Source organism: Daucus carota, chromosome 4 (assembly GCF_001625215.2).
Source record: "Daucus carota subsp. sativus chromosome 4, DH1 v3.0, whole genome shotgun sequence".
Taxonomy (NCBI): Eukaryota; Viridiplantae; Streptophyta; class Magnoliopsida; order Apiales; family Apiaceae; genus Daucus; species Daucus carota.
The window spans coordinates 43,327,975-43,342,137 of NC_030384.2; the positions used below are offsets into that span (position 1 = coordinate 43,327,975).

Sequence of the window (14,163 nt, forward strand, 5' to 3'; positions counted from 1 at the left end):
TATCAACTGGGCCCAAATTCAGCTTCACTGAAATATCATCACTCTCCTCCACTGCTTTCAGAACACCCCGGTGGCCTCTTCTCCTCCTAGCTAATTCCGGCGACAAGGGTCAGTTTCAATTCATATCTGCTCTTTATACATACAAATTTTGTGTCTATATTTCATTGTATTGCCAGTCTGTTTAGCTCAGTGCTGTGATTTTAGTGATTATATAGATAGATTTTTCTAGATTTTTGTATGTATAGATTGCTTATATAGTTCTGTGAAGTGAATATGATAGATAAGTTCAATTCTATCATTCGTAGAGGAAGTTTTGTATTAGTTCATAGACAGGCTATATTTAATCCCCTTTTTTCGAGAACTTTTTTGTCGAATAAAAGGTTGTTTTGTGCTGCATTGCCTGTTTCTGATACTGTAATTGATGAAAATGATGGTGAAAGAAAAGAAGAAGTTGGGGGTAATTACCGGCCAAGTAACTCGAGAGAGGTTTTGATGAAATGGGGTTGCACCAAAGATGATGTGTCTACGATTTTTAGGAGGCTTCCTTCTTTACGCAATAGCAATCCTGTTGGTCTTAACACTAAGCTCGACATTCTTGGTGAAGTAGGTCTTGATTCTTCAGATTTAGTCAGGGTTGTTTATTGTCGACCTCGTTTTCTTTCTTGTTGTCATCTGTTATTTAAGGAACGTCTTGGTTATCTAGTGGATTTGTTTGGTTCTAGGGAGCTTCTACGTAAGGCTGTTGTAAGGAATCCTTCGCTTCTTGTTTACGACATGCATAGTAAAACTAAACCTGTTATTGAATTGTATGAGAAGATGGGGATTGGTAAGAAGGATTTGGTTCCAATGCTGATATCGTATCCAACACTGATACCAAGAACGGTTTTTAACGAGGAGAAGTTGTCTTATATCAGGAGAACAGGTGTGAGTAAGGATGCAAAGATGTACAAGTATGTTGTTTGCATTATTGGCATTTCACGCGTAGAGACTATTCGGGAAAAAATTGCGAATTTTGAGAAGTTTGGATTTCAGGAAGATGAGGTTTTGCAACTTATTAGACGCTCTCCTCTTTTGTTAACGTTGTCGGTTGAAAAAGTACAGAGAAACATGACATTTGTACTGGGAACACTGAAGTTATCTGCCAAGGTGACAGCTAATTATCCGTTTTTGTTATATGCCAACCTAGAGACTGTGTTAAAGCCACGAGTTCTTATGGCAGATAAGATAAAGGATATGGGCCTTGAGCCTCAAATTAAGGGCCCTGCATTGTTGAGGGCATTAAGAATGAAAGATGACCGGTTTGCTAGGGCATTTATTTTATGTCACCCACAGGATGTTGCCGAAGAGTTAATGGAGTGCTACACAAATGCAAAACGTGTTAAGCGGCTGGCAGAGTCATCTAAGAAGAGTCGTTTAAGGGGTTTCCCTTTTTGATTTGTCTACAAGGCGATTGCCTGTGATTCTATTCTTCCCGTCATTCTTATTTCAGAAAGTCGAAGTGATGTTCATTTATACTGGTTCTATTCCTTGGTTCAGGTGTCACCCTGTCGATGTGATCTATCTCAATACGTAAAACAAACCTTCTGCATTGTGTCATTTCCAAACCACACTCTGCCTCTGAGGCTGTAATATAGGTGTAGCTACTATTGAATTATTTGGCATCATACTGCAGTGATGCGTGTATCATTACAAACTTATGAAGAAAAATGAAATCACATTACTAAACATAATACCTCTGCACTTAACCGTGTACAGGTTTCTTGTGCAAAGATTACATTATCAGCAATTGGTAACAGACGTAAAAGTTGTGGTAAACATATGCAAACTGGCTTACATGGAAATTTCTGATGTGCTTTTTAAAAATTTTATCATCTGGATTTTCCATTATGATGATGAATCTACTCAAGTAAGCCAGTTTACAAAACAGCCCATTCAATCCACTACCAGTTAACGGCTAACCTCTAATTGTCAAACAAGACACCACAACCAACTAATCAATCTGCTATCAGCTAACGGCTAACCTTTAATTGTCCAATAATTGTCCAAACAAGACACCAAACAGCTTATTCAATCCGCTATCAGCTAACCGTTAATCTCTAATTGCCAACCAAGACCTAAATTAATGAATGATACAAGTTTTTGCTTGAGATATCAAACACAATTCTTTATACAACGTAATTCCTTATTACTCGGATCAAAAAGCGGATGTATTTAAAATTAATTTTTATTAAAAAAATATTATATTTTATATGATAAATAAATATTACTTCAAAACTGAAACTAACTAAAATAATACATATTACTCTTATTCTTATCTATATCTATATGTATTCCCTAAATAACCAATAAAATCATTAATTAGTTCATATTAGATGGTTGAAACTCGAGAATAACATAAGTTTTAGACTCAGAACGGTGAAAATTGTAAAATTTGTATATATATAGACTGCGTGGTAAGATAAATTAGTAAGTTTTGGAAATATCTTAATGAATTAGGTTATCATGTTGGTTTAAAACTTTTTAAAAAAAATATTTTTTTTCTTTTTTTAGATTTTTTAATGTATAATCCGAGTTTGACCGAGTTATGCCGATTTTGACCCGAGTTATGCTCATAACCGATTATTATCCGAGTAATGAGAAATTAGCTCGGAAATGAGTACTCGTCCGAGTTATCGGCCGAGTTTTAGAACACTGCAAAAAGTTTTGGGCGTGGCCCAGGTTCGGACCCAGAGCCTTATTTGTAATAGGAACCCTAATCTAAAAACACAATACGACAGAAACACGACAAGGTTTTACAACATCATGGCTACAATCATGTCACAACTCAACTTGAAGAAGATGGGTTGGAAGCACGACAAGGTTTTAGCGTACCCCTCTTGCTGCACAAGACAAGTAACATCATCTGTCAATTTTGCCAGGTCTTTGAGTCACAATATTTATTCCAACTCAAGGCTGCTAAGTACTGCTTATCAATCTTGTACTAGTAGCAGTTTAAGAGAAAATTATTATTGTAATAATGTTGATGATCCTTTTGCTGCTGAAAAAGTTGTGATGATGAGGAAGCCTAGTGTTGGTAAATCTACTAACCCTGGTCCTAGTATTCGAGATTTTGTTGATACGATATCTCGAATTTTGGCATCCTTATTGACATATGGTGTAGTTTTTACTTTCTTAACTATGCCTGCATGCTTTTATGCTTCAAATTCTGCATGGGCTGTCTCATCTGGTAGAATTGGGGGCTCTTCCTCCTCCTCCTCCTCCTCCTACGGTTCATCATCATCCTCCTATGGTTCATCATCATCGGGTTCGTATTATTACTCGGATGATGATGATGATGACGGTTATTCTAAGAAAGATGACTCGAGCATTACACATACCTGTACTTGTGATACCAGTTGTACAAAGTGCATTGATTGCCAGATTAGGAAAAATGGAAAACAAGAGAAACAAGAAGAAGAAAACAAGTCTAGCACTAATTCCTCCTGTTCTTGCAATTGCCACTCTACTTGTTATTTCCACCAAAAACCCGACTTTTTACTTGATTTACAATTACGAGTAATAGTAGCTTGTTTTCTTTTTTCTGCAATAGCTAATGTATATGTTGATATGGAAGAGCAGAAAGCTGATGACGGGACAATGCTCATTTTTCAGGTTTGGTAAAATCTCTAGTATGGAATTCTCCATTGTTATACAGTTGTGACATATAGTTAGAATTTTGTAATATATCAACTCGATTCATGCTTGTCTTCCTCCTACTTTTTTTCATCAAGGTTGGAGTTTTGGATAAGAAAAGGATATTGCAAAGAAACCTTAACAACATAGCTAAAAATGCAGATACATCCACCGCGTATGGTCTGAACTGCACTTTGAAAGGTGACACCTTTGGACACTGTTTCTTTTATGTGCTGCTTGCTTATTATCACTGAGAATGTATCACAACATATGTTTATTTTTATGACTAGTGCATCAGGGAAATTGTGTGTGCTTATTTATAAAATTAAAAACATTAATGGGGGATTAAAAATAAATGGGATAGAAAATAGGTAAATAGATTGAGTGTAGGTATATTATTTTACTAGGATGTTTGTTCCTCGTATAAGTGATGTAATCCCTCATTTCTTGAATACGTTCATTACAAATGATAGTAAAATCTATACAAGAGAAATTTGTTAGATTTTATACTAGCTAGTATACTTAACATAACCCAATTGAATTGCTGCGACCGATTTCAAACTCTCAGTGTTAACTAGATCAGCTCCAGTCAGTTGCTTTGCGCTGTAAATAAGTCATAATTTTATGCTGAGCAGAAAGAGACGTTTTATCTAAACCTTGGTAACGATTCAAATACGTGGTAATAACCCATTATCATCCATGTCGATGTAGTACAAATTTGAAAATGTAGGTTTCAGTATAAAAATTCCTTTAGTTTCTGATGAAGGTTGGTTCATAAGTAGTTGTTAAAAAATTATAGTGATACTAGCTTGTACATTTATATCAGAGATTGAAGGTTGAGTTGATTAGTTGATAATATCATTACTTCATGCATTGTGATTTTTGTAGACAGTTTGGTTTATATCAAAGTTTCAAGCCAAGTTGTCAGTAACTTAATTGAAATGGTGAACATATATAACAACTCATGATTAGATGTCTGTTTGGTATTGTTTTTTTTGTTTATGATATTCAAGTTAACGATTTATTTTGTAGAGGTGGTAAAAGCTCTTCTTCAACATGATAATTCGTCTTTGAAGTTTCGCGATCTATCTGTAAGTCGATTTTTCTTTAGGTCAATTAGTCAGTAGCAAATGTCTGGCACATGGATCCTGTACTCTTTATGATCTTATGTTCAAAGGCTCGTCTTTCATCAACATATTACTAGTAGAAAATAAGACATGTTTTTGAAATTTGGATTACAGCTTGAGTATCAAACTTATCTAACAAGGGGGAGCTTAGACAAGTCTTTTAAAAGAAATCTCAATGAGCTGCTTGAGGGATTCGCCGGACGCGATATTACATTGGGGAATGTAAACGGTGTAAAATATAGGAAGCGAATTAAAGTTAACAGGAGAGTTGACAATGAATATACAATGGTTACAGTTATGGTGCTTGCTACTGGTCACTACTTGATTCCTAAAAAAAAAGAGAAGGGAAGAAAGTACTTTGACTCCCTCGCAGTGTTGCAAACACTTCAACATATCCCAAAAAACCAAATACAGGTAATTTACAAAACTGTTTACAAGTGACTTTCTATAAAGTGATTTTCGATTATCAACAAGATTATAAGTTTTCTTCAATTCAGTTGCGCTCATTTATAAACTATTTGAATGGAGATAACCCTCCGGCAAGCTGACTGAGTTCAATGATGTTTTAGTCATTTATATTTTAAATAAGCTTCCTTTTGTCATAAGAATCATTTTTTGTGGTGTAGTCTGTTGAAGTATTTTGGTCACCACAAAAAGAAGATGAGGTTCTGTCGGAGGAAGATATACGAAGATGTACTAAAATGGCACCAATGGAAGATGGTCGTATCTTCCTCATTTGATTATCTCTAGCATTACTATACCTCTAGATAATTAAGGTTAAGAGGTTTAGACCTTTACAAGACAAGGTTTTCCTTGTACAAATGCATTTTAGGATAATTATGCAAATAAAAGAAGACCTCAGCTTGTGACATTATACTTTAACAGATTTATGTGTGCATTGCCTTTTCGTAAATATGTGAACTGTTTTTTAGCCAAGTCAAGCTTGTCAAGCCAAGACAAGTAACATCATCTGTCAATTTTGCCAGGTCTTTGAGTCACAATATTTATTCTAACTCAAGGCTGCTAAGTACTGCTTATCAATCTTGTACTAGTAGCAGTTTAAGAGTAAATTATTATTGTAATAATGTTGCTGATCCTTTTGCTGCTGAAAAAGTTGTGATGATGATGAAGCCTAGTGTTGGTAAATCTACTAACCCTGGTCCTAGTATTCGAGATTTTGTTGATACGATATCTCGAATTTTGGCATCCTTATTGACATATGGTGTAGTTTTTACTTTTTTAACTGTGCCTGCATGCTTTTATGCTTCAAATTCTGCCTTGGCTGCTTCAAATGGTAAAATTCGCGGCTCTGGCTCATCATCATCTTCTCCCTCCTCCTACGATGCAGTGCTTTCGTATTACCGTTTAGGTTATATGTCTAAAGACCATAGTGTGGATTATTCCAACAAAGACGAGGAAGATACCTGTACTTGTGATACTAGTTGTACAGACTGCATTGATTGCGAGATTAGGAAAAACGGCTACAAAGTAGAGGAAGAAGAAGAAGAAAACAATTCAAGCACTGATTCATGTTCTTGCAATTGCCACTCTACCTGTTATTTCCACAAAAAACACGACTTTTTATTTGAGAATATATTAGGTTGTATTGTTCTTGCTGCAACAGTTCTTTTAATTGTCGCAGCAGTAGTAAATGAGTCGGAATATTCCGCGCCGAGGATTTGTGGAAGAAAGAAAAGAAGAAAGAAGAAGTCCGAATAATCCCTTTTAGGAACGTGTTTAGTTGTTAGTTTTCTCTAGTACGTGTTTAGTGCTCTGCTTTTCCAGAGTTGCAGTTATCACGTTGGATACGTGAGCTAGGATTTCTCATTCTGTTCTTGTAGAAGTCTATATATATGCCAAGCTTATTCAGTAATAAAGTGTGTTCTATTCCCATTTTCAGTACTTAACATTTTGGTATCAAAGCCTAGGCTTGATAAAACCAAAGCAGCAGTCTTTGAGGTTTATTCTTGCAGCAGCAAAGAAGATGATTATTGAATTTTGAAATTTTGAATTAAGTCTCTTGTTCAATTAGTGTTTTTATCTTATAATTAGTTCAGTACCTCTTTTGCGATTCTGGCATGCATGAATGGGTACTTTGAGCACCTATTTACAAATTACATTCATAACTGTAATGGATAGAAGATTCAGATTGTTTAATGAAATTTTACTAAATAGTTCTGCTTTATGAAGTAACTGTAGTACAGATATATGATTATAAGAATCTGTAATTATAGCCGTAGGACTCACAAATTATCATGATATTTAGAGAATCTGTAACTACAAACAGCCACAGCAAAGATTACATTATCAGCAATTGGTAACAGACGCAAAAATTCTGGTAAACATATGCAAACTGGCTTACATGGAAATTTCTGATGTGCTTTTTAAGATTTTATCATCTGGATTTTCCATTATGATGATGAATCTACTCAAGTATTTTGCATTATCTGCTAATATAACTCATTTTGTAAATTCGTATTGGATTTTTCCAGGGGATGTTACAAAATATTGTTCTTAGCTATAAATACAACACAAGGAATATTAAGGACTTATTTGGAAGCCAGAGATTAGAGAAGAAACTGAAGGTTTGGGCCACATTTAACCAAGAGAACCAGATGGTGTTTGATCGTTATCCAACTTAATACAAAATAGCTAATTCAATTCAAAATAACTATAGCCAGTAACCAGTCAAAACATCTCATTCAATCCGCTATCAATTAACGGCTAACTTCTAATTGCCAAACGAGACATCACAAGCAACTAATCAAAACAACTCATTCATTCCGCTATCAGTTAACAGCTAACCTCTAATTGTCAACCGCTATCGATTAACGACTAACCTCTAATTGCCAAACAAAACACCACAACCAACTAATCAAAACAGCTCATTCAATCTGCACAACTAACCTCTAATTGTCTAAACAAGACACCAAACAACTTATTCAATCCGCTATCAGCTAACCTCTAACTGCCAACCAAGACCTAAATTAATGATTGATACAAGTTTTTGCTTGAGATATCAAACACAATTCTTTATACAACGTAATTCCTTATTAGTTGATGCAAGTTCATTCTGACTGATTAAAGATGTGATTGCAAACAGTAGACGATAGTTATGTAATTTTTTACACCAAAAGAAAATATTTGCCAAGAGGGATATTAGAAGTTATAGACATCCGCAGAGCAATATCACAAAACAATCAACTCTAGTACAGTAATATAAACACACATAACAGTTGCTAAATTGAATGAAGAAAGACAAACTTCAGGCCTTTAGCATAGTAAGCATAAACAACCTCCAAGTTTACAAAAGAATATAACAATTCTTTATCGATGTCTCTTTCAGAATAACTACAAAAACTATATTAAGCTGTATCTCTTGAATATGAGCTTGTTTAGTATCAACATCCCATTTGTTTATACTGTACTGTCTGCAGTCGTTAGGCATTTAAGGTCACAAGTAGAGAAAAAAAATGATGCTGAAAGACGCAATTATTACACTGTAAATACATGGTAGAAGCTGAGTTCGCTGCAGAAGTAGGGAAAAAAACTGGTTCTGGTGTTAACAAACATACTGTTCCTTTCTGGAAATAAAGATTAGCTCTCATCAAAACTCAATGTCATCCAAGAGTATATTTGGAGTCCAGGAAATCATTCTCAACCCTAGACACACGATTAGCTACGTGCTTGCAATGATGTGAGCTACTTTATCGACAGATTGTTCTTAGACCCGAATAGACAATGATAAAGTGGCTCTGTGTGCTGTGTACAGTACCAATGTGATCAAAACAGGAAACTTGGCATATACAAGAAAAAACCCATCTTATTGAAGCGCCTAAAAGGCAATACATGTCATAGTTTTCTCTAGTAATTTGACAAAGAAAATAGGAGGCGAATTGGGACAACCTTCTCTAAAGGCAATGGTAAACATCTACAGGACCTCATATATTCCAACAACATTTCTCAACTTACATATATGGAAAAAAAACACAGAATCTGGCGTAAAGAAAAATTATAGTATACACTTTTTAACCATCTTACACAGACACCGACCGGGTGGACACTGTTACTTTTTCATTTAGCGCAACGACACCAGGGAGTTCTTTGCCTTCTAGCAACTCCAAACTGGCACCACCACCCGTTGATATGTGGCTCATCAGTTCAGCAACTCCTACTTTCTCTACTGCTGCAACTGAATCTCCACCTCCAATGATTGTTGTAACTCCCTTTCCGCTCAGTTCTGCTAGTTTCTTTGCAATTGCCTGCCAATACAGTTGAAATACTGATTAAGCACACACGTATCAAAATACTTAATTACTACGAGTAACAACTTGTATAGATTGCAGTCTAGGTTGTTCACTATTTGTCAAGTACAAAGTACAGTATGGACATGAAAATGTTGTCATGTCTTTTTGTTCATACAGGATGGTAGTGATTACTGATTAGGGATCCCCATCAAAGTCAAGCAGTTACAGTATGAAAATAATTGTACAAGCCACAAGAATAAAAAGCTTGACAAGCATATATAAATATCAAGTAATTCTTGCAAACCTCTGTTCCAGCCGCAAACTTCTCCATCTCGAACACTCCCATTGGCCCATTCCAGATGACAGTTTTGGTGGTGTCCAGAGCTTCATTAAATGTCTTCACTGAATCTGGTCCAATGTCCAATCCCATCCATCCGTCGGGGATAGCTGAAGCTGCCACAGTCTGCAGTAACCAAATGAATAATTAGCAAAACTATAGGAGCCCCGAAACACAGACTTCAGACCGAAAACATGTCGCAGGTGATAAATCTATGAGCAAACAAAAAATATATTATCGCATCCTTAGATAGTCTTTCATCATCAAACCTTGCTGTTTGCATCAGCAGCAAATTTATCTGCCACAATGACATCACTTGGCAACAGAAGGGAAACACCCTTGTCCTTGGCCTTTTGGAGAAGTGTTGTTGCAAGTTCAAGCTTATCCTCCTCTACCAAAGAAGATCCCACTGATAAACCTTGTGCCTTGTAAAAGGTGAAGATCATACCTCCACCCAACAGCAAGATATCACACTTCTCTAGGAGAGACTCAATCACTCCAATCTTGGATGACACTTTTGAACCTCCAACAATAGCAGCAAATGGCCTGTTGGGAGTAGAAACTGCTCCAACAAGGTAGTCCAGTTCCTAACCAAAAAGAAAAAAGAAGTCAACGGAATGGTATATGATATGGATATATGATCAAGAAACTATACATAAAGAGTCTCATCAGATAAAGATAACAAATAGTAACAATGAATGTGTTTCGTTTAGGTTTCAATTATAAGTTGTACCTAGTGTCAAAAAGACTTATTTTGTAGAGCAGATATATTACCCGTCAAGACTTCTTCTGTCAACAGGAGAAACAGAATACTACAAAGACCTCATATGTCGTCTAGCATTAATACTTATAGATGCTTGTGCCTAAAACATATTTTGTATTTAATAATTTACAATCTAACCTTCTGCAAAAGAAAACCAGCAACAGATGGCGACAAAAACTTTGTTACTCCCTCGGTAGAGGCATGTGCTCTGTGTGCTGTACCAAAAGCATCATTCACAAAAAGATCAGCAACTGAGGCAAGTTTCTTTGCGAATTCAGGGTCATTCTTTTCTTCCTCCTTGTAAAATCTGACGTTTTCAAGAAGCAGTACACCGCCTTCAGGAAGTGAAGCCACCAATTTCTCAACCTCTGGGCCAATGCAGTCATCAGCCTTTATGACCTGTTTACCATAGTTTGGGTAAAAACCATTACCTCTATGCCGATTTCAAGCTCAAATAATTGAGTAAAATTCTGTTTCTGTTATTCTCAAATTTGCCATTCAACACTGAGAAAAGATGTGTACCTCAATTCCAAGGAGTTCAGATAGCCTTGGAACAAGAGGTGCCAAGCTAAATTTTGGAGTTACACCTTTTGGACGTCCCTGAAATTCAGTTGCATACAATAAATAAGCTTGAATACTGGAATTCAATCACATACAATGAATAAGGTTAAATTCATTAGAAAAAGTAGCATTATAAACATTAATTAGATTAACATCATGGTGTAATGAATCAGGCAAACATGTGTATGAAACACATAAAAAATACTGGTTCACCACAAATTTGTGATGGATTCTGAAGTTTACTGAATCCAGGAACAGCCTATAAAAAATGTGAATCGAAATGGATCATTGTTGCAACGACAGCTAACAGACAACTTGCATGCAAAATAACCAAAAATTTACCGGGTACTCAACCAGTCTAAAGTTCAGCATATTAAAGATCATCTTTTAAAAATTTAGATATCAACTTAAATCAATTGATAGTCAAAGCTTACCTAACCCCGCTACTTCCTTCTTCTTTCTTTGTATATATATTTAGACAAACACTAATTGCTATACTTAAAATCTTCATATATCCTATATCCGAAGCTAGGCAAAATCAAGCATTGAATTACTGAACAATGCAGGTGAAAGAATTGACAATAGAATTAAATCTGAACAATGTCAATTAATAATATCAAAAAATGCATACAGATATATGATTGACTGATTGACATGAGGGGGAGAGGGGGGAGGGGGGAGAGAGAGAGACAGAGAGAGAGAGAGATGGATGAATCATAGAGACATACCAAATGACTGGAAAGAATGACCTTGGCACCATTAGCCATCAAGTATTTAATAGTGGGAATAGCAGCTCTAATTCTAGTATCATCAGTAATTTCTTGAGCATCATTCAATGGTACATTCAAATCAGCCCTCACAAACACATTCTTGCCCTTCAACTCAGCTTCACCCAAGTCCCCCACGCTTTTCTTGGCCATGGAAGCCACACCCCTGATGGGTTTTGCAGAGAATGCAAAGGATCGGAGCTTAGAGGCCACATGGATGGAGAGAAGTGGGTCGGCGGCGGAGGCGGCGAAACCGAGGCCACGGCGGAGAGGGGAGTTGAGGAAGCGGGTGTTGAGGAATGCGCGAGAGCGGGTGGAGCTGGAGGAGGAGGAAGTAGTGGGGAGGAGTGAGAGTGAGGTGGGGGATGTAGCTGAAGCCATTTTTAGGGAGAGAGATGTGGAGAGAGAGAGAGAGAGATGAGTGTGGGAGAGAAATGGGGAGAGAGAGAGAGAGAGTGGAGTGGTATTTAAGTGGACGGGAAGATTGAGGCTGCTTGGTTGTCCTTGAGATAAAACTCTTATCGTTGGGGAGAGGTAGAGAGGGATTCAAGAATCAGCCAATGTGATCAAATGATCGATCAATCTCAATTCCTCCTTTGTCTTTTGGGGTTTTTATTGGAACCAATTGAGAATCTGATCGAATATGTCGGGGTCAACGGTCGAAATTGCTAGAAATTAGTACTCCCTCCGTCCCTTTTTATCTGTCCATTTTGGAAAAAAAAACACATACCAAGAAATACTTGATTGTATAAACTTTTTCATTAAATACCTCTAATTAATATCTTGAAAATGGTGGAATACCCCTACTTTATGTCTTGAAAACATGAATTCAACCAAGTTTTAAATAAGTCAAGCCTTGAAAATTGAAATTATGTAGATATATTTGAAAAACTATCATTAAATTAGTTTTGAAAGTATAAATGGACAGATAAATAGGGACAAATTTTCACTTCCAAAGTGGACAGATAAATAGGGACGGAGGGAGTATTTCTTTTCGAAATTAATATCGCTAGAAACTGTTAAAATATATTTCAAAAAAAACAATATTTAATGAATTAAAAAATTAAAAAACTGAATCATTTCCAAATTTTGTATATGATTTTATATTTAAACTGAATGAAAAAATAAAATCATACTTACCAAAAATATAGAAAAATATACATAGTTGTATATATATTCTTGAAAATATATATGTTTCTTACAAACATAAATTTTTTATTTGAAACATGTGTCATTTGGTTATTACCACAATTACAACACATATATATAATTTTGGAGTGATGAGACCGGTAAATGAATTTTTTTATTATTTTAACTGGACATTCATTATTTTGTTTGTTTGGATGATTGTATTAATAAAGCATGCAACAAACATACATTATGATACATTGATTTTAACCTATGTTAGACCCTGTTGGGCAACAGAATTAGATTTTCTATTTTTCACTGTCTTTCTTGACCGGTTTGTGTAAAAAAATAAGAAGTATTTTTAAGAAGTTGTGAGAAAGAAGTTGGAAAAAGAAAATGTCAGCTTTTATTTTAACTTCTACTTCTGTCCAAACATTTTAATAGCTTATAACTATTAATTTACTTATCACTTTACCTCTACTTCTTTACTCTAGACAATAAATCAATTTTTTAAAATTAACTCAAAGGGCGCAGTTATATTTTACCACATAAGTGACGACTTAAAATTTATTTTTGATGAAATCATATCGAAAATATAAAGTCACCAACGTAAGTTTCATAATAATGATGTAAACACTCTCAAATTTGAAATTAGAAAAGTTGTTTTAGCTTGTTTTTATTTATTTTAAACAATGTTAAATATTTTCAACAATATTTTTAACTATATATAGGTGTCAGAGATCATATATATTGATAGGTCTATTGTTTTGCTTCTTTTAATTGTGTATTTATTATTTGTTCTCGCATTTTTATTAGTTAATTGTTTTATTTTCAGGAATTTGTAGATAAATAAAGAAAAAGAGAAAAAAAAAAGATGAAAAAGAAAAGAAAAGAAGTAAAAGAGAAAATTGGCAGGTAAGGTGCAAGTGGATGGTTATGATCAACTTTCTTTTCAACAAATGGATAAAGTGGAATATATAATTTAATTGTTCCGAGACATCCCACAATCTAATTTAAAGTGGTTACACAACAATGATATTCTTTTATCATTTAAATCTATTCATATCATACGTCATTGCAAATTATCGCAAGTCTCTATTATGAACAACACATACAAGTCTCTATTATGCTATTTACATTATTGCATTAAACATCTAAATATATATGCTTAGTTTTTTCTTATCAACCTTTTCAACATGAAACTAAATTAATGATTAACAATTTTATCAACCTGCCTTTTAATGTGGGTTTGAAATTTCAAGTGCAACATCTCATGTTTTATCATTTGAATAAAAAATAATAATTTGATGATGCAATCAGAAACGTTCCTTCTTTTTGCTATACAGTCAGAAATGATTGTAACCAAAACATCCCACAAATTCAGTAAGAGGGACTATATATATACTTGAGAGTCTCAATCTTGAAGAGATTTTGAAAAAAACATCCATTTACAGCTAAAGACAATCTCGTCATCACCGTCGATGTAAAACTGGCCAACGAACGGTCTCATTGTTAGTATTTTTCTATCTCTTTTTCGTCAAGTGTTCTCCGGGGTTTCCAT

At 35.0% G+C, this 14,163-nt stretch overlaps 3 protein-coding genes across 4 annotated transcripts; 2 read left to right on the forward strand and 1 right to left on the reverse strand.

Moving 5' to 3' along the window:
* Nucleotides 1-23: 23 nt before the first annotated feature.
* On the forward strand, nucleotides 24-6,752 carry LOC108219164 (uncharacterized). 2 transcript variants are annotated; one of them, XM_017392460.2, is made up of 6 exons: nucleotides 24-108; nucleotides 3,590-3,651; nucleotides 3,771-3,873; nucleotides 4,705-4,763; nucleotides 4,914-5,213; nucleotides 5,426-6,752. In XM_017392460.2, exons 2-6 carry the CDS (start codon nucleotides 3,607-3,609, stop codon nucleotides 5,537-5,539), a joined length of 621 nt encoding a protein of 206 aa, XP_017247949.2. In that variant the 5' UTR covers nucleotides 24-108; nucleotides 3,590-3,606; the 3' UTR covers nucleotides 5,540-6,752. The 2 variants fall into 2 exon arrangements, with proteins under 2 accessions (XP_017247949.2, XP_017247950.2); XM_017392461.2 differs by having other exon boundaries at nucleotides 72-108; nucleotides 3,619-3,651.
* On the forward strand, nucleotides 63-1,665 carry LOC108219162 (uncharacterized). The gene has a single exon (XM_017392457.2). It carries the CDS (start codon nucleotides 274-276, stop codon nucleotides 1,432-1,434), a length of 1,161 nt encoding a protein of 386 aa, XP_017247946.1. The 5' UTR covers nucleotides 63-273; the 3' UTR covers nucleotides 1,435-1,665.
* Nucleotides 6,753-8,604: 1,852 nt separating the features above from the next.
* On the reverse strand, nucleotides 8,605-12,115 carry LOC108219058 (phosphoglycerate kinase, chloroplastic). The gene is made up of 6 exons (XM_017392308.2): nucleotides 11,436-12,115; nucleotides 10,669-10,746; nucleotides 10,285-10,545; nucleotides 9,653-9,970; nucleotides 9,351-9,509; nucleotides 8,605-9,061 (listed from the first exon to the last, which is right to left on the reverse strand). The coding sequence occupies exons 1-6, from the start codon at nucleotides 11,853-11,855 to the stop codon at nucleotides 8,837-8,839; spliced, it is 1,461 nt and encodes a 486-aa protein (XP_017247797.1). The 5' UTR covers nucleotides 11,856-12,115; the 3' UTR covers nucleotides 8,605-8,836.
* Between the last annotated feature and the right edge of the window lie 2,048 nt (nucleotides 12,116-14,163).

Bases quoted from the DNA above. Each gene is read 5' to 3' on its own strand.
- LOC108219164 (XM_017392460.2), top strand. From the start codon at position 3,607: ATGGAAGAGCAGAAAGCTGATGACGGGACAATGCTCATTTTTCAG. The intron at 3,874-4,704 runs GTGACACCTTTG...TTTATTTTGTAG, and splicing joins TCTGAACTGCACTTTGAAAG to AGGTGGTAAAAGCTCTTCTT. The intron at 4,764-4,913 runs GTAAGTCGATTT...TTTGGATTACAG, and splicing joins TGAAGTTTCGCGATCTATCT to CTTGAGTATCAAACTTATCT.
- LOC108219058 (XM_017392308.2), bottom strand. From the start codon at position 11,855: ATGGCTTCAGCTACATCCCCCACCTCACTCTCACTCCTCCCCACTACT. The intron at 9,971-10,284 runs GTTAGATTGTAA...CTTTTTGGTTAG, and splicing joins CTGGTTTTCTTTTGCAGAAG to GAACTGGACTACCTTGTTGG. The intron at 9,062-9,350 runs GTTTGCAAGAAT...CTGTATTGGCAG, and splicing joins AGTTTGCGGCTGGAACAGAG to GCAATTGCAAAGAAACTAGC.
- LOC108219162 (XM_017392457.2), top strand. From the start codon at position 274: ATGATAGATAAGTTCAATTCTATCATTCGTAGAGGAAGTTTTGTATTA.